Raw genomic sequence first — 27644 nt, forward strand, 5'->3', positions numbered from 1 at the left:
CACAGTACAAATGATCGTGACTGCTGTCTGAGCGAGATAGTTGTTGTCGCTTCTTGATCAAAGGCGATAGATAGATAGATATCTTTGGCAACCTTCTCCGTCGGAGTAGACGACAACAACAGCAACAACAACATCCACACGAGCAGAGCATTGTAAACGAGTCATCGGGGACAACATACATCGCCGAGGAAAGAAGTTCCGTTCAAACCACTCGATAGAAACACTCGATAGGAAAAAGCAGCCACTGCGGTCAATAGTGTCTTGTGGCTCGATCAGTCAACATGAGCGGCACAATCGACACTCCTCCCCAGGACTACCCCCCAGAAATCACCGGATATGCCGAGCCCTGGATCGCCAGTCCCGGAGACGACGTCGCCATCAAGGTGTCCTGCACGGAGCCCGAATACTCGTACCGCACCGTGCGGGTGGTCCAGGGCGTGCAGGAAGAGCACTCGCCCGTGAAACACCTGGAAGCAATCACGCAAATCCCCACGGGCGTGGCGCCGGGACGGTTTCAATACGCCCGCCCGGGCTCGTATGCCATCGTCAAGCGGCTGAGTCTGCCGTCGGCCGTGGACGGCGTGGAGGTGGCACTCTATTTTCAAGCCCATCTGCCCTCCAAGGCGGGTCACAAGCAGGCCATCATTTCGAACCTGAATGCCGAGACGAAGACCGGCCTCGCGGTGCTGATCAACGAGACTGGCCTTGTTGAGGCCTGGATCGGGACGGAAGCCAGTGTGGAAACTGTCCACACGGGATTCAGCCCAGCACGACGACGCTGGATCAAGCTGCTTATCGTGATCAAGGGAGCCGAATGCACCATTACGCTTGAGCCGGTGGTGTATATCATGGAGAAGGCCCCTCCTGCGGCGACAATACAGACCACGTTCGCGGCTCCAGTCGTCGCCGCCTCCACGCCATTTTCCGACGACCTCCTGTTTGCCGCGACCTACGCGGACAGCCCAACCTCTGTCTTCCCCCGGGCGACACACTTTTTCAACGGCCGCATCGACAGCCCGACGATTTCCATCCTCAAAGGCGCCGCCAAGCAAGTCATCGCGAGATACGACTTCTCCCGCAACATCTCGGAAGACAGCATCCTCGACGTCTCAGGCAACAACTTCCACGGCATCCTGGTCAACGCGCCCACGCGCGCCGTCACCGGCCACGACTGGAACGGAGGCGAGTCGGACTGGACCAAAGCGAAGTACGGGTATGGCGCGATCCACTTCCACGAAGACGACCTCGATGACGCGCTGTGGGAGACCGACTTCACCATCAAGATCCCGCCGGACGCGCGGTCAGGCATCTATTCGGTGGAAGTCATCTCGACCAACGGCAAGACCTCTGACATGATCACTTTCATCGTCCGCTCGACGCCGCAAACGACGGCGGCCACCGGTGCCAAGGTGGCGCTGGTGCTTTCGACGTTCACATACCTCGCGTACGCCAACGAGCAGATTTCGGATCCGAACCGCTCGAGCTCGATCGACGCCGGACCAGGCTTCGACCATTCAGCCATCCGACGGACAGAAGACTTCAACCGTCTCACGCGGCGTCGCGACGTGGGCTTGTCGAACTACGACGTCCACAACGACGACTCCGGCACGGTCTTCTCGTCTGCGAAGCGGCCGATTTTGAACCTCAGGCCGGGATACGTCATGTGGGCGTTTGAACGGCCTCGCGAGCTCAGCGCCGATTCCATGATGATTGGGTTCCTGGAACGGCAGAAGATCCCGTACGATATTGTGACGGACCATGACCTGCATTTCCACGGGGCTGCGGCGTTGGCTCCCTACCACACCGTCATCACCGGGTCTCACCCCGAATACCCCACGGTGGAATCGTACAATGCGTACGAAAACTTTGCCCGTCGAGGCGGTAACATTATGTATCTCGGCGGCAACGGCTTCTATTGGGTTTCTGCCCTGGACACCGCTCGGCCCTGGCGCCTGGAGGTCCGCCGCGGAGATCAGGGCGTCCGCACGTATACCTTGCCCGGTCCTGAGAGGATCATGAGTCTCAATGGAACCCAGGGAGGGTTGTGGAAGAGCCGTGGCCGATCTTCGCATGGGCTTTTTGGCATATCCTTCTGCGCCGAGGGAGTCGGTCCTGGTGTCCCGTTCAAACGCACCGAGAAGAGCTTCGCCCCCGACTTCGAATGGATGTTCAAGGACATCTCTCCCGAGGAGCTCATTGGCGAGTTTGGCCTCGGGGGCGGGGCCAGCGGCGACGAAATCGACTCGTTCGACCTCGCGTGCGGCAGTCCCACGAACGGGGTCGTCGTCGCCACCAGCACGGGCCACCCGGACGCGTTCGGCATCGTGCCGGAAATCACCATGTTCCCGATCACCAAGACGTTGGGCACGCAGACGGACGAGATCCGCTCCGACATTGTCTACTACGAGACGCACGCGGGCGGTGCTGTGTTCTCGGTCGGCAGCATCAACTGGTACTGCTCGCTAGGCTGGGACGACTACCAGAACAACGTGGCGAAGCTGACAGAGAATGTCATTCGAGAGTTCTTGTCCAGAGCAGAGAGCGAGGGGGAGAAGGAGGTGGTCGTTAGCTCGTGATCCTGTCCCCATGGTGGCGTTTCGTTTGGCATATTAAGAAATAGATGGGTTAGAATCGTCCCTTGGAACCTGCTCCAGGTATCTGGGCCCCCTTTGAAAGGTCCGGAGCAGTCATATCTCACCTCTGTGCTTTCCTACCTTGCGAATCACTCCCAGGATTCGTCTTCGCGAGGAGATTGGCAATATACAAGGAAAGGAAATTTTCTATACTTAGGGGGACGAGATAAGGTTACCAGCCCTTCGCTGCATTCTCAATCAAATCGAATATCTCTCCAGACGGGGGAACAAGTCTGAGCTTTTCGGACATCGATCTTCTCGTGCAGTTCGTAGTCCATCTGGGCTATTCCGAATTGCCCGAGAAGGGCTAGATACGCTAGTGAAGGAGCGTGAGCTCAAGAGTCTTACAGTATTGCAGAGCATACGAATTGAAAGTTTGAATGATACACACATTTGTGTTTGTTCCGCAGTAAAGGTCGGTAACGGAATAACTAAATTCCGAGACGCCAGAAGCTGCAGCTCCAGATGCGGCGACGCGAGCAAAGCACCTTTTCTCAGAACTCATCCATCCATTCTACTCAACCACGAGCAGCTCACTTTTGACGCTGACTGAGTGGTACCGCTTCTTTCTTGATGGAATAGATCAGCTGGTGATCTCGCTCGTGTCACTAACTTCTAAGGCACAGCACAGCACAGCACTGCGTCTCTCCAGACGAGTTTCTCAACCCTGCCAGCCTGCCTCTCCCAACCAATTCGCTCAAGCTCTCTCTCCCCTCTTGACTCTTGTCAAAGCCCGTTCGAGGCCGGGTGAACCCTCAGACCACGCGTTCCGCTCCCGAATATCAGGACTAGCCCTCGAGCCCTCTCCAGACTGTCGCGAGATGCTGAACTGCATATGTCCTCGGCTGGAGAATGGAGACGGGGAAACGCTGGACACGGCGAGAAGCGCAGGCAAGAATGATGCAGATATGCTTTCTGGCTGCAAAAAAATAGATAAACATTCGCATCTCACATCAACTATGTACATTAGGGGAAAAAATGGTCCTGTGGGCGCCAGTCAAATGGATTCTCCTCGCCCCCCTGCTTTTTATCCTTAAACCTCCTGCTCCAGGAAGATGCAACAACAACAACGATGGATGGCATTTCGACATATGTCCAAACTCAACGACCCGCGCAGCGAGATCATTCCTCGTACTTGCCTCCCACAAACAAGAGATTACTTCGTTCGAGAGCGCCCTTCAAGTATTCGTAGACGGTAAATGTCACCGCTTGTCCCGGGGCCACACGCATCACTCGGGGCGTGATGCCCTTGTAGAACGCCTTGGGGCCTTCCTGCTTGAACATGTCGTTGGATATCTTCATGATTCGTGATAGGGCCGTCTGCCCGGGCTCCGCCGGGGTCTTTTGCAGTCGGGTCTTGATCGTGTCGATCGGAGCGTTGGAGAAGGGACCCATGGCGCCAGATATCAGCCCGATGACGGTGGTCTGATAGCCGGGCAGGTTCTTGTTGTCGTATTCTGGCTGCCACCTTTGCAACATCTCTTTCAATTCAGTGTAGACGGTGAAGTTGACGGCTTGGTTCGTGCCTTGGCGCAGCGCAGTGAGGGAGACGCCGCGGTAGAGGGCGCCGATGCCTTCTTCGCGGATGACGGTCATGAGGGCGTGAGGCGCGCTTCGGTATTTGGGAACATCGAGCGGGTCGGAGAGACTGTGGTATTGGGCCTGCATGCGGATCTTGACCACCTCCATGGGCGTCACCACCGCGACTGCTTCCGTGACCCCGGCCGCCAATCCAGCTGTGGATGTTGCGTTAGTCCATGTTCCGAGCGCCGTTGCCTGCGAGTGGACGGGAGCATACCTAGGAATGTCGCGCGCGAGCTCACTTTGCCGTCTGAATCGGCCAGTAGCTGCTTGTACCACTCGTACGAGGTGAACCGGATGGCCATCTTAGGGACGATACCCGTGAGAACGGCGCCTAAACCCTTATATAGACCAAAGACCGTTTCCCGCTTGACGATGTCCCTCCCGGTCATTAAAAACCCCCGTTTCTTCGTCCCTGGGGTCCTCCCTCGTCTGGACAGTTGCATTCGCACTTTGATCGTGTCGAGGGGGTGGCACACCAAAGCTTCCATCATGCCTGCGCCGCCGCCGGCGATCAGGTTGGTGGCGGCGCTGGCCGGCTTCTTGCCGCCTTCACCTTTGACGCTTTTGGCGGACATGCTGACGACGAGAGATTTTCGAGTGATGTAGCCACCTGCTCAAGCAAGTTTCTAGCAAAACCCCGAGTTCTCTGAGCGCTCTTTTGAGAAGAGTGCCAATACGATTCTCGAAGGGTCCGAAGCGGAGGGCTGGTGAGCTGCTCGACTCGACAGATCACCTGAGGAGGAGCAAGGTCGGCTCTGAGAGTGAGTGCTTATGAGAACACAGACCAGCTCGGGGACAAGGAAACCAAAAAAAAGGAATGAGCCAAAAAGATGCAGCTGAGCTCCCAGGGCGCAACGCCAACACTTCCGTCGTGAGTGTGTGAGAGTGAGAGGAGAGAGACAGACAGACAGACAGACGGACGGACGATCGTGACTCAACCCTCTCCAAGAAAGAGGAGAGATTAGATCAGAGAGTTGTGTGAGGTCAGTTTTATTTTTCTGCTGCTGCACGAGCCCAGGGAAATACAGCTAGTCTTATGACAATCCCCAGAGAGCCAAAGCGAGGACGTCGGTAGCCGTTCCAATCCGGAAAATCATCGAAGATTGCACAAGCTTGGGGAGTTTCTCAGAGGGCGCCCTCCGAGAGGCAAAACACACACACACACACACACGACAAAAACAACGATTTGTTGTAGGTAGCTACATAGCGTGTATTGTATTTGTCCCCTTCCGCCGAGGCACACCTTTGGGGTCAAGCCCGCTCAGGGCCCGAGCAGGGGATGGAGCCCACGAGAAAACGAGAAACGGGATTTCATCATTGCCCAGTCCAGCAGCTTATTAGCGTATTGGCGAGTTACGTACCGACCGACCTATGTAAGGGAGGGAAGCAAGCTCTCCCCTCCAGTCCAGGCACGAGATGGACGAGTGGAAGCACGGGGACTGGATGGAGTCAGCGACCCCAAGACTTGCCGCCCTCGCGCCCCCCCCCACCAAGTAGTAGCCTGGGTTGAAAGTAATATGTACCTTGTGACGCATATTTTACAAGGGGGGATTGAGACAGTGCTCATCTTTGCCCAGTTCGAAATGAAGCACCAGCGTCGGTCATTGCGGGGAAAACAGCAAAAAAGAAACCAAGAATGACGTGTCATTACGAACGCACGAGGGGACAAATTCCCCCGCCAAGCATGTGCATTCCCCCTTCCGGTGCTTCTGCCTCGGCAAATCTGTTTTTCCATTTCCTTGATATGCTCATGGACGTGACAGTCTGAATACACCGTCTGTTCCGTGATTAACAACATACACGGATTCAACTTTTCTTCAGCTCTCGGGCACACGGTACTCCTCCCAGACACAGAAACGCACTCGCCGTGCACACGTCCCTGGACTACCACCCGAGGACGGAGTGACCTGGATCCTCCGCCCCAGGCACCGAACAATACCCGAACCTTCCGATTATCTTTCGTTCTATTCTCTGCTGATGTCTCGTGACTCCGATATTTTCCGGGGTCCCAAGGCCGAAGTACCAAATTCTACTGTATCTACCGAGTACCCAGGATCCGTGACCTTCATGTGGCTTTTCCCGGTCACAAGTATCCGTGGCAATTGATGACCCCGGCTGTTGAGTTGAGTCCCGTCTCCTTCAGGGACACACTAGGAAGCTCGGGCTTGCAGTATGGTTGGCGTAGGACTGCCGGAAACAACAGCTCAAAGGAGGAAGACTGTTCTCTTCGACGCTGGGTTAGCATAGGAATCACTTTCACTGGTATAGTAGTCCCTTTATGAGGGCGTCACAGGTGCCCAGTTTCGCAATTCCTCAGGCTGTATATGCCCCGGCCAATTCACACCCAATGTTCAGTCTCCTAGGTCAGCCGTGCACGGCCCGCTGTAAGAGCCACTCCAGTTTGACGAGATTGCCCGCCTTCAGATGTTCCAGCAGCAGGAATCTCTCCTGTATTGGCATGAAGTCTTCCCAGGAGGAAATCCCGAGCTTCTTTGCCAGTCGCTGGAACTGCACCGCGAACCACTCTTGATTGTCGACCAGTTCGCTTGCGACGGCGCCCAGGCCAGCGACCCACAAGAGCATCGTCTGTTCCTTCAGACTTGCCGGATGCTCATGTCGGCTTGAAATGATCCTTCCCAGCCGGTCCCGCAGAGGTTTCGCATCGACAGCCGCACGCAGGGCCAGGATTGCCGCACTAGCCGCATACGGAACACATGTCGGTATGAATGCCATCCAAACAATCAAAGCCAGCCGAATGCAGTCTTGGAGATGCGGCTCCCCGGAAATGGGGCTTTTGGCGCTTTCCCCAGCAATGTCCTCCCTGAAGTTGATTAATTCGTCTGCGACGAAATAGCTCCGAGCAACAGCCCAATCTTGTTTGGGAATGAGTGCTTGTTCAGTGACGCCGATCCAATGGCAATGAATGACGCAAGAAAGCTCCACGACGGCATCCAGCAGCTTCTGGAAATGCTCGCTAAAGACGCTGTTGGTCTCGGTAAAACCCCAACCCATTGGCTGCTTGCCATGTTCAAGGCGCAAGGCAGCTACCGCACAGGTATGCTGCTGGGGCGTAAGTCGTTCGGTCTCCCACCTCTCCTTAATTAACGGTGGACTCTGTGTAGCAGCGGCCTGGAAACGGTCAGCAAGCCAGAGCATCCGGCGCATATAAGGGTTCAGATTGTGGAAGCCGCCGAGATGCTGGTTGCAGAGATACATGATCATCTTCCCGTGCGTCCACACCGCCTCCCAATTTCTTCGGTAGCTCTCGACTGCCCACAAATACAGGATGCTTTGCACCAACTCGTGGGTGATTGGTCGTGCGTGCCCCAGATAGCTCCTCAGGAGTCGCAGAGTTGCATCTGCCAACCGCTCGGGTAGATCCGCTCGGGAAAAATGATACCGATCAACAAACTTCATGCGAGCGCTAGCGGCGGCCAAAAGGGCCAGGACATGCACTTCGTCGGCCGACGCTCGCCGGACAACTTGGACAGCAGGACTGGATGATGCTGCTCGAGGATGGCCCATGAATGCGACGATGTCGCTCCGCGTCACTGCAGGGAAGAACCTCAGGACGAAGTATTCGAGGATGCGATGCTTCTCGAGGTTCATGGGCACCGTGAACTGGCCAAATGGATCCAGAGAGCCCGCTGCGGGCATGATAAGCGAGAGCTTGGGAGTGTCATGCTTGGGAGTATCATGCTTGGATCCATCGGGAGTGGTGCAGCAATCAGAGCCCGTCTCACGGCGCTGCAGGACGCGGGGTCGAAGGGCGACAGAACGGATCCCCGGGCTGGGAGGAGGTGCGTCTGAGAGTGGTGCCGAGGCGGGCGTTTGCCTGGGAGCGACAGAAACAGGAGCCCATCCCAGCGAAAAGAGCCTGGCCCTCTTCAACTTGCGCCGGTTCTCCTTCTCCTGTTCGTAGTCGCGCGATTTCTGGACGTGCTTGTGGATCTGGCGCGACCCCTCGAGGTCACCTCTGCTGTTGGAAAGGGACTTGGACGAGGCCGTCTTGTTGACAAAGAGAAGACCGGCCTTGTTGTGCGCGGGCATCTCAGAGATGCATATCCGCAGGTAATCGTGCTTTGTAAGAAATGGGTGCGAATGGCCACATGGGGACAAGATTCCAGGGGGCACCCGAAAGGGGGGGAATCAGGGGTAGAAGAGACAAGGAGGGAAGAAAGGCATGAGACAATGGTACTCGATAATAAGACCCGGACCCCGGGGCTGCTTGCCTTGCCCAAGGGCAACGACTAAAATGCAAGCTGCACTTCCTAGCAATCACCTTGCTCAAGACAGACAGCAGTCCGTAGCTGGTGATAACCTTACACGATTACCTAGCCTCCAGAGCATCGGACTTTCGCGTCGTGGTGGTGGTGGTGGAGGGAAAAGAGGGGAGTCGAAGGGGATAAAGAACTTCCAGGGCCTGCAGCGACCTTGGTGCCAGCGGTTGGCGCGAAGGCCATCCGTCGGTCGTGATAAGCGTCGCGTCGGCGCATGCGGCCTTACGCTAGGGCAGACACATGGCAGACCTTGTTTGTGGGGAGTGGAGGGGGGGTACACCCACTGTTCTTAGGCCAATTGACGCCGTGGACGAAGCTAGGGGCACCAAGGGGGGTTGTCAGTCACAGCTGACAACAGAGTGGCCAGTCTCGATGTGATGCCCGTCTTCCATCTTCCAGCCTGATTTGGCCATCATGAGGCCGCCCAGATTGGCAGAAGCGAAGATGGCGCCATGTACGGCTTTCGTAGAAGGTGAATGAACTTGTCCGAAGGGTACGTTGAGAGGAAGAAAGCGGACAATGCCGATTTCCTGCGGCGACAAGAATTGACCATCAGGCCTATCAAAAGGACGCCACCACCAGTGTAACTCCAATTCTTTTATTTGCCACGATTCGGACGAGATGCATCGCAAAGAGCAAGATGTCAATTGCAAGATATTGATATCGTTGGCCAGATTGACCTGTCTGTGCCGTGAGCCAATTGATATTTACAAGTACAAAACCGGCCCAATAGAGTCGTGGCTAGGTTCACGCAAAAAGTCTGACGGTGTCCACCCAAACGAAACCTCATTTAGCCTGCCCGAACCTCCCTAATCCAGAAGGAAGAAAGCAGAGGGCAAGGGAAGACATCATCAATCGTCAATTCTGCTTCAAGACAGGAGAGCAACCATCAGGCCCTCGTAATGCTTGTCGAAATGAATTTCACCCTTGACACGCTGGATCAGATCCCTCTTGTACCGATGTGCGTAGGCACGCTTGACCTGGTCCAGATGCATTCGGTCCCAATGCACCCTGACCACGCGTTGGACGAGGAGAACATCCTTCGTGCCCGGTCCGGCCATGGCATCTTCCAGCTGCGTGGCGTCGGACATGGCGCGATCACTGGCCCGCCGCACCATCAGGAGCAGGGCATCTTTCATGTGTCCCGAGAATTCAGATTCAATCACCTTTTCGAGAGACGAGTGGTACATCTGGTGCCAATGGTGCGCGATGGCGCGGATCTGGCCATCCGACCGCCTACTGAGAATGGTGCACACGGTGAGCTGATCGGTGCCCACGCGCGCGTCCATGGCGCGATGTAACTCAGTGCAATCACGCTCGAGCTCCGTGGGTATTATGGGCGTGGATTCCTCGTTTCGCGTAGCCGACATGACCAAGTCGAACAGCTTCTCCGTCTTCATGGATAGGTCGCCCCTGACATCTGCTTCCAGGGTATGACGGTACGTCTGCTGATACGCCTGCTTGATCGCGCGCATGTCGGCATTCGACCGGCCCAGGAGAACATCATTCAAGACCGACTCCTTCGTGCCCAGCCCCTTGATCGCGCCGTGGACACTGTGTACGTCGTGCATTAGGGGGCCCTGGACCAGCGCGACCAGCCCGTCGCGGAAATACTTGGATGTCTCCGAACTGATATCTTTCTCCAGATCGCGGCGGAAGCGCTGGTTGTAGGTATTTCTCAGCAGGGCCATCTGCAAGGGGTCCGGTTTCGAGAGGATCTGGATCAAGGCTCTCTCGTCGGTGCCGAAACCCTTCATGGCTGCACGCAGGGCCTCGGCGTCGCGCGACGCGTCACCTTGCGCCTGGGCGCCGAGGACGTAGCCCGGTGAGGGTTGCGGCGGGGGAGGGCCGTATTGCTGGTATTGCTGGGGAGGAAAGCCGCTCTGTGGTGGTGGAGGTCCGCCGTATTGTTGTCCTTGAAAATGGCCACCGCCGGGAGGGGGAGGAGGAGGACCCCATCCACCTTGCTGCGGGCCTCCGAACTGTTGAGGAGGAGGAGGAGCGCCATAGCCTCCCTGTTGAGGGGGGAATCCTCCCTGCTGCGGAGGAGGATATCCCCCATACGGTCCTCCTTGGGGAGGAGGATAACCGTAGCCCTGTCCCTGAGGAGGATGTCCCCCGTAGGGAGGTTGACCCTGCGGCGGGCCGTATGACATTTGCGACGTTTTGTTGTATGTGAGATAAAAGCAAGGAGCTAGAGGAGTATGATCGGAAAGGATGGGTTTCGCGACAAGGTGGGATAAGTGAATAGAGGGGTTCTCGCTTTCAATGACGGTTCAAGGCGCCCCAAAAAAAGAATAACGAGATAAAAAGTACGAATAACAGACAGGTTGGTTGCCTTTTGGGCGGACTAGGATGATATATGTAAGTCTGTCTGTCCCCTTTCCAAGAGAAACAACAAGGCAGAATTCGCGTAAGAGCTGAGGATGACGCAGCACACGACGGTTGGAGAACGGCGGGCGGGAAAGGAAAGTGTTCGAACTCATACAGCACTTCCACACAAGCGAGTGGTGGTGGGCGCAGCGAGGTGGATGCCTAGAGAGAAAAGACAGGGAGAGAGGCAGAGAGAGGGGCACTCTAGGGGAGGGGCGGCGGGATGCCTAATGATGCCCGCCAAGAACTGTGGCTGAGGGCAGCACAGCATTTCCGAACCCTGACTAATGGCAGCCAAGCGCCATCACGTGATATTGCTGCGCCCCGTGGCGCAGTCTTGGCGAGTGGAAATTGAAGTGGCGCGTCCGTCCGGTCGTCGTCCTTCGCATAGATCGGGGGGAGGTAGAAGTCGATAGATGTTAAGAGGCTATTCGTCGTGAGTTTTTGGTTCATCATCTTGGTCATTGAAACGGTAATCGGGGAGGAGGGGCTGAACTCCAAGGATGAACATTGCAGTGGACACTAGTTGTTGGAACATTGAGAGATAGATACGAACAAGAAATGAGGATACTCGAGAAAGGATGATGATGATGATGATGGTGATGATGAAGAAAGCAATACGAGCTCGTACTTGTATGATTTCACAGAGTCACCGGGACCTAGCGCCGTAGAACTAGTCAACTACCTCACTACCCTTTGTTCGCTCGTTCACTCTGCGGTCTGGTCCTCATGAAACACCAAAGCCCGCACCTCGATCGACTCGCGCGAGTACTCATTGACCGTGTCGGGGTTCACAAACGCGGTGTGCGGCACTCTGCGGGCGCGGCCGTCCAGCTTCGAGTCGAAGCACTTGATCAACAGCACCTCTTCGGGCGTCTGGCCGTACAGGTAGTGCCACTTGTGCGCCGGGTTGGGTCGCACCGTGTAGGTCTCGCCCTGGCGGTTGGGGTAGATCAGGCCGACGCCGACGAGGTCCGAGTCCGGCACCGAGTGCGCCTCAGCGACTCCGAGGGGGTCCTTGAGGATCGTCTTGATGGGCCGCCACACGTTGATGATCTGGTATCGCGTCTTGAGCAGCGCCTCGGCCTCCTCGGGAAGGTGGAACGGTACCCGCGACTTGGCTGCGCTGTAGCTCTGGTCGATGTGCACGCGGTTCACGGGCCCGCGCAAGGGAGTGGTGCCCCGTTCGTCCTTGTACGCTCGCCGGATCGTGTGGTCGAAGATCAACACGCGAGACGCTCCAGTTCTGTAACCCACCAGTCGTCAGTTAGAGTCAAATCCAAGAGGGATACACACAGGACTGTCACTCACGCATCTTTCAACAGCTGTTCCGTCTCTGGGTAGTAGTTGGCCCGGATCTGGTCATCGTCGAGAAAGTCCTTTTCGCTGCTCGTGTGACGATATATCTCGAACCCACTCTTGTCCAGTGTGTAGTTCTTCTCTTCGCCCCGGATATCATGTACCGTCACGTCCAGGGGTTGGACGGGCCTCTCGTAGGTCTCGGGCTTGCCAACATAAGTTGGAGCCGGGGGGCTTCCGTCACCAGGGTCCTTGTAGTAGTTCAACTGCGTATGGACATGATGTTTCTCTGGCTGAAGGCCAGATGTGCTCTTCAATTGTGCCGTCAAAGGTTCGAACGAGGTCGAGTGCCCGCCGGGTTGTTGAACCGCTGCCGATGCCATGGTCGATGATGCTGCTGCTGCTGCTGCTGCTCCTTGCCGGATGTCTCTTGGAGCTGTACCAACAAGTGCAGACACCCCGTACTTATGCTTAATGCCATGGCATTTGCTGATTTGTCAGATAGCACGCCATCCTGGGTTGTATACACGCGATGGTCAGATAGAGTGTGGGGTAAGCCATTCAGAACGCGTTTGTATCTATACCCGAGGCCAATGGGCATCTATACCATTGGATGACGTGCCCGACTTCCTCAGGCATTCAGGGTCTTATGGTCAGTGAAGCGACGCATGCGCAATGCTGTGTTCACGCCCTTCCAATCGGCCCTCGTTATGCTTATCAATACACTGCGGTGATTATAATTCCTTGCGGACGAGTTTCGTGATTGTTGTCCCGTCACCGAGGACATCCGCCTCTTCCTCCAGCCTGTAGCCTCTATAACGAGGGAGAGCAATGGTCCACACGAACCAATAAGCCACTCCGAAGATGAGTCTATAGACATGGTCAGCAAATGTCATGTTGTGGTGGGCATGCTGCTTACATTGCAATGCCGACCAACGCGTATGTCGCGTAGAAGAAGTTGACGTCCGAAGACCCCTTGCGGGAAGGGAACAGCGGAGCCCCAATCAAGGCCACGGATAGTATAATTCTGAACCATACCGCCGGGATCCAGGCCTTGAACGGTCGTCGCAGGTCGGGCTCCTTGTTGCGGAGAATGAGCAAGCCAGCACCGACAGCCAGAGCGAAAAATTGACCCGCGTACCCTTCCACATCGGCGATGAAAGCGTACACCGTTGCTGAGGGTGGCAGGACAATAACCAGAACAGACGGCACATAATGGACAATAAGTCCGCCGAGGGGTGCACCGAATGGTTTGGAAGAGGCCAGGATTTCTGAGAAGGGGAGAAATCCTTGCCGTGCAACTTCCTGGTTGACTCGCGCCTGTCATACAATTAGGACGCTGAATGCTCGACGGAGAGAGTACATACCAAGCTGAAGGTGACCACCATTACATTCCCTACAGCGCTGAGGGCTATAGCAAGGGGAAGGAACTTGTTGCCAAAACCAGCTCCAAAGACTCGCTCGAAGAACAGCGCTGCTATGAGCTCTCGGCTGCGCTTGACCTCCTCAAGTGGCACCACCGACAGGTATGCAACGTTGACGAGCACGTACATGGTACAAGCCGTCAGCAACGCAACTGGGCCGACGGATTTGAGAGTCCGGACGGGATTCTTCACTTCATTGAGGACATTGTTGACGTTGCTGAGCCCCGCGTAAGAGTAGAGAATCTTGAAAAATGCCGTCGACAAGTTATTCCAAGCCCAGTCGGAGCCGGTCCACAGGTCATCCCACGCCGTGACCGAGACGTGGTCGGGAAGGCTGCTCGATGAAGTATGAGGGTGCACCAGAACCACAAACAATCCCGTCAAAATCATGAACACAATCAACCCGACCTTGACCCAGCCCAGGACATTCTGGATCCAGATGCCTGTCTTGTAAAAACAGCTGTGGACGATCGTGATCCAAGTCAACAATCCGACCGCCAGTAGTTTGGTATTCAGATCATTGGGAGTAACGCCGGCGGCGAAAAGAGTGTATTTTGCAAAGACGATGCAATTGCTCGCCGTGAATCCAAGCAGAACGGCCTGGACAGCCACCAGTGTTGAGGTGAGGAACCGTGGTTTGCGAAAGGTATACTCCAGATACACTTTTACTCCGCCCGAACGAGGAAGCATGCACCCGTATTCCATGTCGATAGCCAATCCTGCCCATGCAACGAGAGCTCCTACAACCCACAGGACCAGCGCCAGGCCCGGGCTGCCGACGTTCTGGACGATTGTGCCGGGCATTGCGAAAATGCCTGATCCGATGACTCGAGAGATGACCAGGATGTAGGCGCTTCCCCACCCGATGTTCCTCCCCACCGTCGAGTCCTCTGGCAGCACATCGTTGTCGATATTTCTCTTGTCCTTTGCAATACTGGCAGCCAGGTTCTCGGAGTCGTCCACAGAGCTCTGTTCAGGGCTAGGGGACAAGAGAGGCGACGTTTCGAGGTCCTGCATCTCGGGAGCCATAGATTGATGGATCGAAATTTCAGCACTCAAAAAAAGACGGCCTCAAAGGCAGATCCGAAAGACAAGGTGACCACAGCACACCACCGGCATATAAGAGAAGGCTGGGATTGTACGGGACCAGCGAGGGCGAAACATGCTATCGCACAGGCCTCCCCGTGCTGACAAACTGAGCACACCGGGGGACACATGTCGAAATGTCAACATATTTGACCGAATGTATCGCATCAATTCGCGGGTCAGTCGCGTCAGGGTGCTGTGGCCAGGAGGGAAAATGATTGGGCTTGCTCATTTGGGGCCTTCATCACGCCATAACCTCTTATCTCAGGGGGTGATATTTCTGACGCGGCCAGGCCAGACAATACTCGCGCAGGGGTGCCAAATAAGGGCATCGAGGGATATCTTTCGAGGCACCTTTGGGACAAGTGAGTCTGATACAAGCTCATCCATGTTCTTCTCCCCCCTAGTCGCCGCCATCTTATCCGGACGACTTGCTCCTTGTTGGAGGCGAGGTTCGTCTGCTTAGGATTGCCAAGCCTTGTTTAGTCATCCGGATAAACAGCGGCCCGGAGAACCACTCGGCGGCTGCCAAGCCTTCCCCGCAAAAATAGATCCGGTGGCAAGTCAAAGCCTCGGTTCCTCCAGCTCTAACTTCCCTGGTCACTAAACACACCACACGGCCAACTCGTTGATACAACAACAGCAACGGTGGGTTACCTGTATATATCAACCTGAAAATTTCAACTGTTTGCCTTTCTTTTCTTTCAAGACTCATCTCCAGGATATCTGCTATGCCATAGCACACGGCACGAGCCAACAGCTTTCCAACTTATTTGACCATTAGGGACGGGAGAGTCCTCAGTTTGGCCGTGACCCGAGGGCAACCTTCGGGTACGTTTCAATTGAGCAAGGGAGCCAGCCAAGCCTCTCATTGGCTGAGTCAGCCTTGAAGAAGCTGATTATATATAATCACATCCCAGTATTGATATCTGGAGGCAGCAGGATCCAATTCCTCGACCAGAGAAAGAACAAGCACAGGGAAAAGGGAAAGGCGAAAGGAGAAACACTGAATCTAGAAGCACAAGCCTCCCTCCTCCCACCATGGCTAACAACCAACGCTTCGCCGTCGACAAGATCAAGGTCAAAAACGACCCCCGAATATCTTTCCTCTCGGCCTTTCTGAACGGCAAGACGTATGGCTACCTGTTCAGCCCGGCGTCGCCGTCGGTGCCCAAACGCGGCACAATCTTCCTGATCCACGGCTTCCCAGACATCAGCATGGGGTGGCGGTACCAGATCCCCTTCCTCACCAAGCTGGGGCTCGACGTGGTGGCGCCAGACTCGATGGGCTACGGCCGCACCGACGCGCCCAAGTGGACGCTGCAGGACTACAGCTACCGGCGGGCGGCCGACGACATGGCCGAGCTGGCGCGGCAGATGGGGCTGCGTAAGATCATCCTGGGCGGCCACGACTGGGGCGGATCGATCGTGTACCGAGTGGCGCAGTACTACCCAGACCTGATCGCGGCCGTGTTCAGCATCTGCACGCCCTACTTCCCGCCCAACCACAAGTACGAGCCGCTGGGGATCCTGGTGCAGAAGCGGCTGCCCAACTTCGGCTACCAGCAACACTTCATCTCCGGCGAGATCGAGGACGCGGTGCAGTCCAAGGCCGAGATCCGCCAGTTTTTGGTGAACATGTACGGCGGACGCACAGCCGACACGCGCGAGGTGGCCTTCGACGCGAACAAGGGGCTCGACCTGGCGCGCCAGGCGCGCATGGGCACGACCAAGCTGCTGGCCGACGACGAGCTGGCCTACTACGTCGACGAGTACGCGCGCCACGGCGTCTACGGCCCGCTCAACTGGTACCGCACCCGCGAGGTCAACTACATGAACGAATGGCGCGACTTCTACGACAACGGCCGTAAGGACCCCGTCCAGGCCGACAAGGACCAGACCCTGCACCAGGAGATCCTGTTCGTGCTCAGCAAGAAGGACCAGGCCCTGCAGCCCTTCATGGCCGCCAAGATGCCCGAGCGCATCCCGCGCCTGACCTGGCGCGAGGTCGACGCGGGTCACTGGGCTCTGTGGGAACGGCCCGAGGACTGCAACCGGCTCATCGGCGAGTGGTTGGAGGAGAAGGTCTTCCCGACCTTGGGCAGGGAGAGTAAATTGTGAATGAACAAGGAAGGAGAGCCTTTGAAGAACTGCAGTACTTCGCGAGATGACCTGAAACGGAAAAGGGGAGTTCCAAGTCTCTGGTGTCCATGATATTGTCGCTTGGCTGGCCGGCCGGCACACTTGGCTGGAGAGGTGGTGCAAGGTTTTCTTGGTCTTGTCGCCTTCGAGGTACTGTTAACGCTGTTTGAGAGGGATCGTAGAGCAAGAACGAATATCAATTGCTTTTTTGGTCTCTCGGCAGACTCTGCGTCAGGCTTATTCATCATCTGTACGCGGTTCCCTTCTTCTACCTTTGTTGCTATATTCTACAAGCCCTTAACAGGTCCAGCTGTTCTCACCATCACCTCTCTCCAGTTAGTTTCCCCTTGGTCGCCCGCCACCCACTCACTCGTTCATAGATCACAAATGCATGCCTCGGACATCGCTCAGGATCAACTCGGCAATGGGCTCGGTCAAGGTCTCGTCCACGCTCAAACTCATCAACTTGCCGATCTTGACGTTAATGGCGCTTTCGCGGTCGTCCACGATGCTCCAGATCCGGTCCTTGATGTCGAACTCGGTCTGGTAGTCCAGCAGCAGCTTCTCGATGCGCGGCTTGTGGTCCAGCACGCTCAGCTGCGGGTCGCGGCGGCCCAGGGACACCGTGATGGTGTACTTGTCCATGTGCGGCGCGGGCGGAACGTGCACGAGCATGGACGGCGTGTCCGGGAACGTGGAGATGGCGACTTCGGTGTCCTTGGTGCGGTCTTGCCCGTCCACCGTGACTTTCAGGTCTGGGGGAATCTCGGTCATCGCGAGGAAACGGAAACTCCATATCCGCCCCGTGACGTGGGCGGTGAGTTCGCCCTTCGCCTGGTCATATTGGATGAGGGAGCCGCGCTCGCCGGTCTGGGGACTCTCCTTCTTGACCTGGTCGGAGTCGTCGGCGGGATCTTCGAGGATGGACGTCTGTCCGTTGCGGCCGATGACCACGAGCACCTCGAAGTGTTCGGGGTTGAGACCACCGTTGGCGGGTGCCTTGTTCGCGTCCAGAGGAATGATGCTGCCCTCGTGAGCCAGCACCGGGATCTCGTGCAATGGCCGATACATGTTCAACTCGCGATTCCCGTCGTAGACGGTTCCGGTGAAGATGTCCACGTGGCGATGCATCGGCGGCAGCCAGGCCTTGACGCACCCCAGATTCGTGCGCGGGTCTCGAGGCTTCACGATCGGGGCCACGACGAGCTCCGAGCCAAAGAAGTACTGGTTGGGCACCTGGTAAGCCTCGCCGCGCTCGGGGAACAGCCAGTACATCGGCTGCACGAGCGGCTCGTCCTGGGTCGAGGCGCGGACATTGCACGTGTAGAGGTAAGGGATCATGCGATGGCGAAGGCGCATGAATTCCTCGATAACATCTTCGCTCTCCTTGCGATACAGCCAGGGCTCCTTGGACGTCCACCGTGAGTTGGAGGAGTGCAGGCGCATGATCGGGCTGAAGACGCCAAACTGCACCCATCGCGTCACCAGCTCGTCGTCGCGTTTGCCGAAAAAGTGGCCGCCAATGTCGTGACTCCACCACCCATACCCGATGTTCGACGCCGTGGCGGTGAACTCGGGCTGAAACTCCAGCGAGGCCCATGTGGTCACCGTGTCCCCCGAGAAGCCCACGGGGTAGCGATGGCTGCCGGGGCCAGCGTACCGCGAAAAGATGAGCGGACGCTTGCCGTCGAGGGCGTTGTCGAGGAAATGGAAATGATTGAGCAGCCACAGAGGGTCGACCCCTGGCACCTTGGTATGCGAGCCCTGTTGCCAGTCAATCCACCAAAAGTCACAGGCGATTTTCTCAATGTCGCGATGGAGGATTCCCAAATATGCTTCCATGAACTTGGGACTTGTCGGATCGAACAAGATGGGATTCTTGTTGGAGGTGTCGTGGCCCAGGAACTTGGCCATCTCGTTGTACGAATCTTCGTGGCAATGGATGCCGGAGTGTGGATGGTCGTTGAGAGTAATCTTCAGGTTCCGACTATGGATCTCCCGTCCAAACGTCGCGGGATCCGGGAACAGCTTCTTGTCCCAGGTATAGCCCGTCCACCCGGCATGGGGGACTTGAGGATCATCGACCATGTGCCAATCCATATCAACGACGGCGACCGACAAAGGAACTTCTTTGCTTTTGAATTGGTCCATCAAGCCGATGTACTCGTCCTGACGGTACTTGTAGTACCTCGACCACCAATTTCCGAGAGCCCATCGGGGGAGTTGTGGCTGTTTGCCACTGACGGCATAGAAGTCCCGAATTGCACCCTTGTAGTCGTGCCCATGGCAGAAGAGATATCCATCGATGCGATCACCGGGTCGTCGACCGGCCACGAAGCCCTGGCCATCAAACAGCATCGATTTGCTGTCGTCGAGTGAGGCGTAGCCAAACCTCGACAGCACGCCGTTGCCCATGTCACATCGCCCGTCAACCTCGTCCAGCGTCCTGGCCGTCCCGCCCAGATTCTCCCGACGGCCATGGCTGGGCTCGGCACCGAACCGCCACTGCGCTCCCCATAGGGTAACCTTAGCTGAGAAGCTGCACAGCAGGCCGCTGGCGCTGAAACGCTTCTTGTCGTAGCTCAGGTGGAAGTGATCGTTGATGATCTCGAGCTCTTCAGGCCTGTCGACCACCCGGAATTTGGGTACGGGAAACTCGCGGTTGATAGCAAAGGTAGAGGCTCGATCCTCGAATTTGCCGTCATATGACCATTCGTATCGGATCAGACGGTCGGTGAGGATGCTGAAGCGGTAGTGAGGCCCAGAGACGAGAGCATCGGGATGCGCCACAGGCTTGCTTTCAAAGTGGTAGTGTTTCATTTGGAAGGCTATCCTACTTCGTGCCAAAGATTTTGAGGACGAGAAATAAGAACTCAAGACACTGTTCATATAAAGAGGGTGTAGGAGGGGTGAAGATGGTAAGGGAGTGTATCCGACGGATAGTGTATGTAGTACGGCGAACGTCGGCCACCTTGTCTACTTTGAAAACGCAGCCGGAAAACGGCTACAACTCTTTTGAAGTTTCAAAAAAGGCAAAGAATAGAGACGAGATTCATGTGGTAACAATGTTGTCGGGACGTCATCATACAACTTACAACACCATGGCTGGATAAAGGGCACTCGGAGTATTGCTCGGGGAAACGCAGTTGATCGACCATTTGCCAGCCAGTTACAACATCCTTGCATGGTTATGCGGTCATAGCAGACGCCGATCATATATCCTGTCCGTAAAGTTGTAGCTGGAGGCTGAGGCTGAGGCTGAGGCTGAGGCTGGCTTGCTTGGTATGATAAGATCAAATCGCCACGTTCAAATATATGAATAACCAACTGGCTGGTAAAAACAAGTAACTCCATAGTCGTCTCTTGAGGAAAGCCGTAGCTGGAGCTGTGCTGTGCTGTGCCGTCCTGTCCTGTCCTGTCCCCAACTATTTACTTCATCCGTCTTCCTCAAAGCGTGTCCCAAACCCTCTTGGTGCGTCTGTCTCTCTCAGCACTCATGCAGCGTTTGCAACAAATGCTTGACCAGAAGCAACATCCGCAGAACACAGCATATCCTGAATAACCCTGGCCTTTCCTCTCGAGTACCCAAGTAATAAGTTATGTGCAAACGGTCCTAATCCAAAGCTTCCAGACGCTCGACAACGCATTTCGGTTTGTTCGTAACGGCATTCATCCCTTCCTAAAAGCCCGCACCTAGTCATTGTCGTTTGTATGAAACTCTCATCAAACCACACAGACCCATCCCAAGCCCCATTGCTTAGGCGTTTTGCCTGAATCGCAAAGTGCCAATGAACCTGTTCATAACCTCCATCCCAATGCCCTCCCAATACTAATAGCAAACCCTTCCGTGATGTGGAAGTATCAATTACTGAGCGATGAGCCCCTGATTTTACAGATGTCGATATATGCAGTCGGTAATTAGGGTTTCGAGCTTGTGAAATCTTGCGTGATAAGCTCAGCGGCTCCCCAGGGACATCTGCGTCGTCGACATCGAGAAGGTGTGCTAGTTACCTTCATTCTGAGTCCGTTTCCTCCCCAGTATCGGGAGTGTGGATCTGACTTCGCTTTTCTTCTTTAACTTCGGCAAGAATCGTCGATATCTCGCGTAGGATCTCGCTGATCGGCTTTGCCTGCTCAAAGAGGCTGACTCCCTTCTGGAAAGGCTGATACATGTGTCGAAGCTGCAGGGTAGTTGCACATGCCTGTGGAATGTTAACTTTGTGTCTCTCATAGATGACAGGAGTAGCTGATCTGCTTACCTCAACACGTGTCACTTGGTGTTCCAGCAAATTCATCATGAAGCCATCTGTTTGGACACCGCCACGCTCTTTCATTCTGGTGAGCAGGCTCAATTCAGGCTTATGCAGTCCGGCTGCTCGCTCGGGGACCTCTAGACAGCTGCACAACATCTCCAGACGCAGAGCAATATCCCAGAGTTTCCAGACCTCATCCAGCTGCAAGTCCTTCAGTTGGCTGTCTTTACCGAGGGTACCTGGTTGGCCTTTCTCGTCAACCGAAGCAGGAGCATCGCCTCCAAGCTGGACTTTCTGCTCGGCCCCAGGTGGGATTTCCAGTCGGCTCGCCAATGAATGAGGATACATCAGGTAGATGTACTCGGGATTTTCGAGGCCCTTCAGCTTCTTCTCCCCAAGGTCTTTGACCTCGAAACCTTGGCTACTAAGTTGACGGAGCTCACGACGAATCTGGACTGACAATGGGTCGTCATTAACGGTATCCTCTGAGCCCACAGAATCCCGCCGGTCGTCATCTGCGTAGCTCTCCAGCGTCCTTTGTACTTCGGCAATGAAGTCACTGCTCACGGTAATCTGGCCGCCGTCGGCCACGGCGGACACTCTGGCAGCTTTGTTGACCATAGGCCCGAAGTAATCCATTCGGCGGGTAATTGGATCCTGCTCGCACACGGGTCGCCCCCAATGCATACCCATTCTTACTGACAACCCACGGTAGATGGTATTCTGTTCGGAATCCAGCTTTTCCTGACAATGGACCGTCTCCAGAATCTCTTGGGGCCAAGGCAATTCCAGGAGATGACTTTGACAGCTAAAACACCAAAGTAACGCCGATGTCACAGTTGGAAAAGACACCATGAATGCATCGCCTTCGGTCTTGACTTCGTAGCCACCGATGATACGAAGCTGTCGCCGCATGAGCTCGTTGTGCATCATGATCGCCGATCTCATCGGGACTGGGAGAATTTCCCACAATGCTGTCGAATTCTTGATGTCAGTGAAGCATATCGCGACATCACCTACAGGCGGCTCTGGCTCTTCGAGCCGGGCAAGTCGAGAGTCCCCCACAAGCGTTTCACCTTTCCGTCGAGCTTTCCGGGAACTGGGGAATATGGCACCCTCATCAAGTCCCATCTCCTTCGCCATGGACAGACTGGTGCCCCGGAAACGATGGTTGCCTCTCTTTCTGAGGTCTGAAATGCCGAGGACCATGACCATGATCTTGTCTCTCGCACCAAACGCCATGGCGAGATCTCTCAACTTCTGTGCCGCCAGCATCAGATCGTTCTTTTCGGCTCGAGCAGCATCGACGGCAACGTCAACCGTCACATAATCCCAAAACTCTTTCGTGGCCACGACGATGAGCTCGTCCGACTCGGTTATCTGGCATTTGAACGTGTGGGGCGCAGCGATGACTGACGGCATATGACTGTAATAGCCAAATGCTCGGCTCACTTCGAGGACATCGTTGAGTCTGCCTTGCCTAGAGACATACCCTCCTGCCTCCCTAATCCGCTCCCGTTCATTGGGCTCTGCTGGGTCGTGTTTTCTCGTCAATTGCCGATGTTGACCGTTGGATTGAATGAGTATAGCCTCAATATCACCAACATTCGCAACGTGCAAATCTTGCCCACTGATGTACAAGACTGCCGCCACGCCACCGGAACTCAAATCATCGGGGCCCAGGATGTTTGCAACAGTCGAACCTCTGTGGCCGTTAGCCAACCTGTGCTCCTTCGTGTCGAAATTGCTGCTCGCAAAATTCGCCATGTCCTTGTTGATTGCTAGGAAGGTCCGTCGGAGTGCGTCTATCGGAGTATCTTTCATGGTCTCGGCCTTCTTCAGCTCCTCATAAAAGACTGCCGAAAAGTTCTCGTGCAGATACTTTGCCACCCTAGATCCGCCGCTTGACATTGTTTGGCCATCGAACATGCCAATCAGTATCTCACTATCTTGGCCTCGAAAATTTGGTTTCAGAAGATCCAAGGTCGACAGATGCTCGTTCTTGCCCAAAGTGTCTGCCATGCCGTACATCAACGCGCCAACGACAGAAGCTGAGGTTCGTACACGGCGATCTTCGTTGTCATCCGGAATTGTGTTCGTCAATAGTGTCACATCCATAAGACCCAGCACGCGGAGGTATTTGAGGGTGTTGAAGCTTGTTAGGTCTGTAGTGTCAGTGCGGCTCATTGAATGGAAATGCGACTGGTTCTGGTGTGCAGCCGGTTTGATTTCCAGGCGCTTGTTGGCAGAAAAATTCAGATACTTGAGATTTGTATTGCGGTTCCAGTTCCAATCATATGGCCAGTTGGAGACGTTGTACTTCAATGAGTTGCTCCCAACATCAAGGGTGGACAATTTGTGCACATTGCAGAGCTCGGCCGGAAGCACTTGGAAACGGTTTGCATTCAAATGCAATATTCTCAGATTACTACTCTCTTCGAGGTCATCGGAGGGCAGAGATGTTAGCTCATTTCCAGAAAGATAGAGCTCATTCAGTTGAGGCCAACGTCGCAACACCCCTTGAGGGAAGTCGTCCAGTTCGTTGTATGAGAGATTGAGAACGCGGAGCTCTGGCAAGAGAACGAGCTCACGGAAGACGTCGTCTTCGAGCCGATTGTCAGCCAAGTAGAGATACCGGAGGGATCCTGCAAATGTGTTGTGTAGCCGGGCTTGTGATATGTTGGAATCCTTCCGAGTAGCGGTTGACATCGAATACTCTGTATTTGTTCTCGAGATCACCGATTGCTTTCGATGAGCACTCAGCGAAACAACAGAATTCTTCCGTGCACCTGGAGAACTACCGATGCTCATCATTCCTGATGACGCCTGGCTAGGTCGGCGGGCTTGGAAGTCTTCCAGCTTGCCAAGGTCGTCAAAGCTGGGAGAAGTTGACAGCCCTGGAGTTGCCGTTGGTGTGTAATCCTTGGGCTCACTTGGAGGGGGAGCTGCGTTCTGCTTAGGAAAAGTCTCCAAGACATTTGAGGAAAGATTCAGCGTTTCCAGCTTCCTGCAATACCAGATTTCGGGGGGAAGACTCTTGACATTGCACTCCCTGAGATTCAGGAATTTGAGCTCCGCGAGATTTCCAATGGAAGGAGGGACTATGTTCAATGGATTTTTGGCCATACTCAGAAACTCTAGTTTGGTCAGGCGCCCAATCTGGGATGACATGTTCGAGAGATGATTTTTGTCCAGATTTAACTTCTGCAGGTTAGGCATGTGATCAAACATCGTTTCCTTGAACTCGACGAGTTTCGCTGAAGCAATATTAAGGCTAGAAAGCGTTGGCACAGGTTGATCCAACTCGAAAGACGTGATCGGGCAGTGATCCAGGACCAGGACCCGTAACTTTGGAAACGAGCCTTTAAATGTCGTGATGTTGTTGTGACCAACGAGCAACTGTTCGAGATTTGGAAGACTTGTTACATTGTCAATGTTCGTTATTGCGTTGAATCTTGCATCGATCTCCTTCAGATTGATCAGACTTGCGAAAGTCTCGTTGAACGGGCCTTTCAGATCATTATTCGTGACCCAGAGGCGTTCGAGAGTAACCAAATGTGAGATTTTCGGAAGCGAGGAGAGCTTGTTGAAGCTTATGTCAAGGTCCACCAAGGACTTCAAACTGCATATGTTCTCGGGAAACGTGGTAAAGTTGTTGGACGAAAGATTGAGGCTGCGAAGCTGGCGGAAGTACGAGAAATTGGGCGGCAATTCCGACAATTTGTTGTTTGCCAGTTTCAAACTCACAAGGGCCATTAACCTGTGTAGCTCCGCGTGTTCCAATTGTTCCAGCCGATTGTTTGACACGTCAAGCACAGTAAGACGGCTTGCCCAAGCCAAGCTGGGTGGTAGTCGCCACGCTTCGTTGCCAGTGAATTTGATCTCGCGAAGGTTGATGCAGGCTGTAATAAAATCCTTTGGCACTTTGAGTGCAAGGTTCCGTGAGAGGTTGATGGAAATGATTTCGGACGCCTTTGTATAAAGGATAATCGGTATTGTCACCAGCGACTTCCCCGAGAGATCCACATGGCTGAATTTCTGCATTTTGTTGAATGCCGGGTCTTTGTCAAGACCGCTGCCATAACCCGTCTGTTTCTCATGGCTGAACGTGAAACGAATGAGGTAGCTATTGTCATCTCTACCGACTTCTTCAACTCTGTCTCTTTCTGTGTAGCCTGCAAGATAGAGGAGCTTCTTCTGCATAGCCACAGGACGTTCTCCTGAGCCCAGTTGTCTGGACAGCTGATGTTTGCGCATGAGGAGTTGGTAGTTTTCAATAGAATCATGTAGAACGGATTTCTTGGCCAGAGACTGAAGCACCTCTGCCACAGTGGCATTGATCGACATGGACAAAGTCGCAAATGTGCCATCCGTTCTGAAGACGCGCATGAAGTAGGATATGCCATCCTCTTCCTGGATGGCCGGCAGGCCGTCCTCATTGGCTTCCGGCAAGCTGTCAAGGACCTCGTCTTCCTGCCCTTTAACTGCCCAGCTATCTGGGGCATCCCATGCCGGGGCAGAGAGTTCCGACATTGGCGTCGCAGAAGCTTTTCCCGTCCAAACTCCAGCCTCTCCAGGGGTTTTGGGAGCCGCCGGCTGAGAGATGATGTCCGACATGTCATCAAAGTTTGTGTCAAGGCTGAAGACGCCCGCTTGCATTGGAGCTTGTTGACTTGTTGCTTTGCCCTTTTCAGAGGTATCACTCTGGATGCTAGGTCCACGATGCCTGCCATGCCGAGTGAACCTACTTGTCTTCGATGAAGCCGTCTGCGTCCGGTCAAGCTTGGGAGAAGGGTCGGTGGCTTTGATTGTCGATGCGCTGTCCACTGATGTAACGCTCGTCTCTCTATCTCTTTTGTTATCTGAAAGATCCGAGGTGGTGGTTTTGGTCGACTGTGTTCTGCTCTTCTTCTGCTCTTCCGGTGACCGTGCTAGCTCAACATTGGCCTTAATTGGTTCAGGCTGGGGCGAATGCTTGTCCTTACGCGATTTGGTGAGTTTCGAAAATATCGATCTCTTTTCCGATTGCGATGGAGGTTCCTTGCGCGATTGAGGGGCAGGGCTTGCAGTACGAGCGAGCGTTGTAGAAGAGCTCATGGGCGTGCTGTTTGGTGGTGTATTTCGGTAGAATGCTAGGTTACTCGTCGATGATTCGCGACTTGTCGAAGGCCGTTTGGGCATTGATGGAGGGACTTGCTGGCCTTTCGGTGGGTCTTCCTTGCTTCTTGTGTGGCGGTGAAGGAGACCACGCCGGTGAGTAGACGGTGGCGGATTCGGGTGTAGAGAGTCGTGCTGTAGCTGCTGCTGTTGCTGTTGCTCCTGCCGAATCGGTGCGGAACCAAAATTCGAGACATCTTCAAAATTCTGATAAGCCCAAGGGGTAACATCGCTGGAAGGGGGAGGAGCAGGGGTTTTGGGTCTGTCGTCGACGGTCGTCTGAGTCTGGACCGAACCACTCCGCTGCGAAGGCTTGTCCGATGAGCTGGCGGGCATTTGCTCTGCCAGGTCTGCCGTTGACCCCTTCCGAGAATCTGTAGGGTCTTCGCCGAAGAAACCCTTCAAGCTTTTATGAAATCGACCATTGGCGGTGCTGCTCCTTGAACCCGTACTGCTGACAGTTGTGGCACTAGCTATAGAGGGCCGTCTTGCATCCCCATCGTATTCTGGCGAATCTGAGGTATTTGTTCTCGCAGTATCCGGACGCCTTGACGAGCCCGGACCATCTCGACCGCTGGAGTCGTGAAAATATGATGAATTCAGCGGCCGCGAGCCTGAGATATGCGCCTGAGGATCTCGTTCCCAAGGCGCTATATCGTCATCGTTAGAATTTGGGGTGTCCCAAGCCGCTATATCATGCATTGCTCGCGATTGCTGGAATTGTGGGCGGGCTGGCGCATTCGGAGGTGTACCGGTTCCAAAGATGGCCATGGCCTTCGGAGGCATTGGCTGTGTGGGTATGGCCTCCCATGGAGCGACCTCGTTCGAACGAGACATGGCGGGAAATGGGAGAGCAAGGACGTTTACGGATCTGAGACCCCTTGTCAGTTCAACTGAGCAGCGATGTCTCAAGCATTTTTGATGGAGCGCACGAATGAAAAAGAACAATATGTCCAGCAAGCAAGGGGAGAAGCGCACAATACACCGAGCGAACAGTGGAAGCGATACAGCACTGACAGCCAGATGCTGGAGTCCAAATCTCAAAGACAAGATAGGCTCTTGCTCGGAACAGACAATATGCGTGCTCCGTACCTTCTCTTCTCCCCGGTATTTTTTTCTTTCTTCGTAGTTTGACACTTCGCCCTTGTCACTGTCTCCTTCAGCTCATGTTCTAGTGTAGTCGGTATGAATTTCGCGTCGGGCGCAGAGAGGTTCGGTCTACCATGCTCGGTTAAGTCGCGGACTAGGCCAGCTCAGATACGAAAAGTGAGGTTCTCTTGATGCTGAGACGTCTTGGACACTGAGACGGACTCGGAAGGAGTTTGTGGGTCTATGAGTGAGCCTCTAAATACGTATAGGTAGGGTCAGATGCAGCTGGTCAGGCATCGCGGGCTGGTGGGCTCAATTGTCGAC

The 27644-nt window shown here is 54.9% G+C and overlaps 9 protein-coding genes across 9 annotated transcripts; 2 read left to right on the forward strand and 7 right to left on the reverse strand.

The window, feature by feature from the left end:
* Positions 1-281: 281 nt before the first annotated feature.
* Positions 282-2576, forward strand: AYL99_09242 (hypothetical protein; the record flags this gene model as incomplete). The annotated part of the gene is made up of 1 exon (XM_018840749.1): positions 282-2576. One exon carries the CDS (start codon positions 282-284, stop codon positions 2574-2576), a length of 2295 nt encoding a protein of 764 aa, XP_018689430.1.
* A 1179-nt stretch (positions 2577-3755) lies between these two features.
* Positions 3756-4792, reverse strand: AYL99_09243 (hypothetical protein; the record flags this gene model as incomplete). Its single annotated transcript, XM_018840750.1, has 2 exons — positions 3756-4369; positions 4432-4792. The coding sequence occupies 2 exons, from the start codon at positions 4790-4792 to the stop codon at positions 3756-3758; spliced, it is 975 nt and encodes a 324-aa protein (XP_018689431.1).
* A 1789-nt stretch (positions 4793-6581) lies between these two features.
* AYL99_09244 (hypothetical protein) lies at positions 6582-8267 on the reverse strand (the record flags this gene model as incomplete). The annotated part of the gene is made up of 1 exon (XM_018840751.1): positions 6582-8267. The coding sequence occupies one exon, from the start codon at positions 8265-8267 to the stop codon at positions 6582-6584; it is 1686 nt and encodes a 561-aa protein (XP_018689432.1).
* A 1099-nt stretch (positions 8268-9366) lies between these two features.
* On the reverse strand, positions 9367-10653 carry AYL99_09245 (hypothetical protein; the record flags this gene model as incomplete). The annotated part of the gene is made up of 1 exon (XM_018840752.1): positions 9367-10653. One exon carries the CDS (start codon positions 10651-10653, stop codon positions 9367-9369), a length of 1287 nt encoding a protein of 428 aa, XP_018689433.1.
* A 925-nt stretch (positions 10654-11578) lies between these two features.
* AYL99_09246 (hypothetical protein) lies at positions 11579-12552 on the reverse strand (the record flags this gene model as incomplete). The annotated part of the gene is made up of 2 exons (XM_018840753.1): positions 11579-12116; positions 12182-12552. 2 exons carry the CDS (start codon positions 12550-12552, stop codon positions 11579-11581), a joined length of 909 nt encoding a protein of 302 aa, XP_018689434.1.
* A 351-nt stretch (positions 12553-12903) lies between these two features.
* AYL99_09247 (hypothetical protein) lies at positions 12904-14622 on the reverse strand (the record flags this gene model as incomplete). The annotated part of the gene is made up of 3 exons (XM_018840754.1): positions 12904-13039; positions 13089-13489; positions 13537-14622. 3 exons carry the CDS (start codon positions 14620-14622, stop codon positions 12904-12906), a joined length of 1623 nt encoding a protein of 540 aa, XP_018689435.1.
* A 1098-nt stretch (positions 14623-15720) lies between these two features.
* AYL99_09248 (hypothetical protein) lies at positions 15721-16800 on the forward strand (the record flags this gene model as incomplete). The annotated part of the gene is made up of 1 exon (XM_018840755.1): positions 15721-16800. The coding sequence occupies one exon, from the start codon at positions 15721-15723 to the stop codon at positions 16798-16800; it is 1080 nt and encodes a 359-aa protein (XP_018689436.1).
* A 402-nt stretch (positions 16801-17202) lies between these two features.
* Positions 17203-19641, reverse strand: AYL99_09249 (hypothetical protein; the record flags this gene model as incomplete). The annotated part of the gene is made up of 1 exon (XM_018840756.1): positions 17203-19641. The coding sequence occupies one exon, from the start codon at positions 19639-19641 to the stop codon at positions 17203-17205; it is 2439 nt and encodes an 812-aa protein (XP_018689437.1).
* A 1193-nt stretch (positions 19642-20834) lies between these two features.
* On the reverse strand, positions 20835-27068 carry AYL99_09250 (hypothetical protein; the record flags this gene model as incomplete). The annotated part of the gene is made up of 2 exons (XM_018840757.1): positions 20835-21023; positions 21081-27068. The coding sequence occupies 2 exons, from the start codon at positions 27066-27068 to the stop codon at positions 20835-20837; spliced, it is 6177 nt and encodes a 2058-aa protein (XP_018689438.1).
* Positions 27069-27644: the final 576 nt, after the last annotated feature.

This window comes from Fonsecaea erecta, assembly GCF_001651985.1.
Source record: "Fonsecaea erecta strain CBS 125763 chromosome Unknown Scaff9, whole genome shotgun sequence".
In the NCBI taxonomy this organism is placed as follows: domain Eukaryota; kingdom Fungi; phylum Ascomycota; class Eurotiomycetes; order Chaetothyriales; family Herpotrichiellaceae; genus Fonsecaea; species Fonsecaea erecta.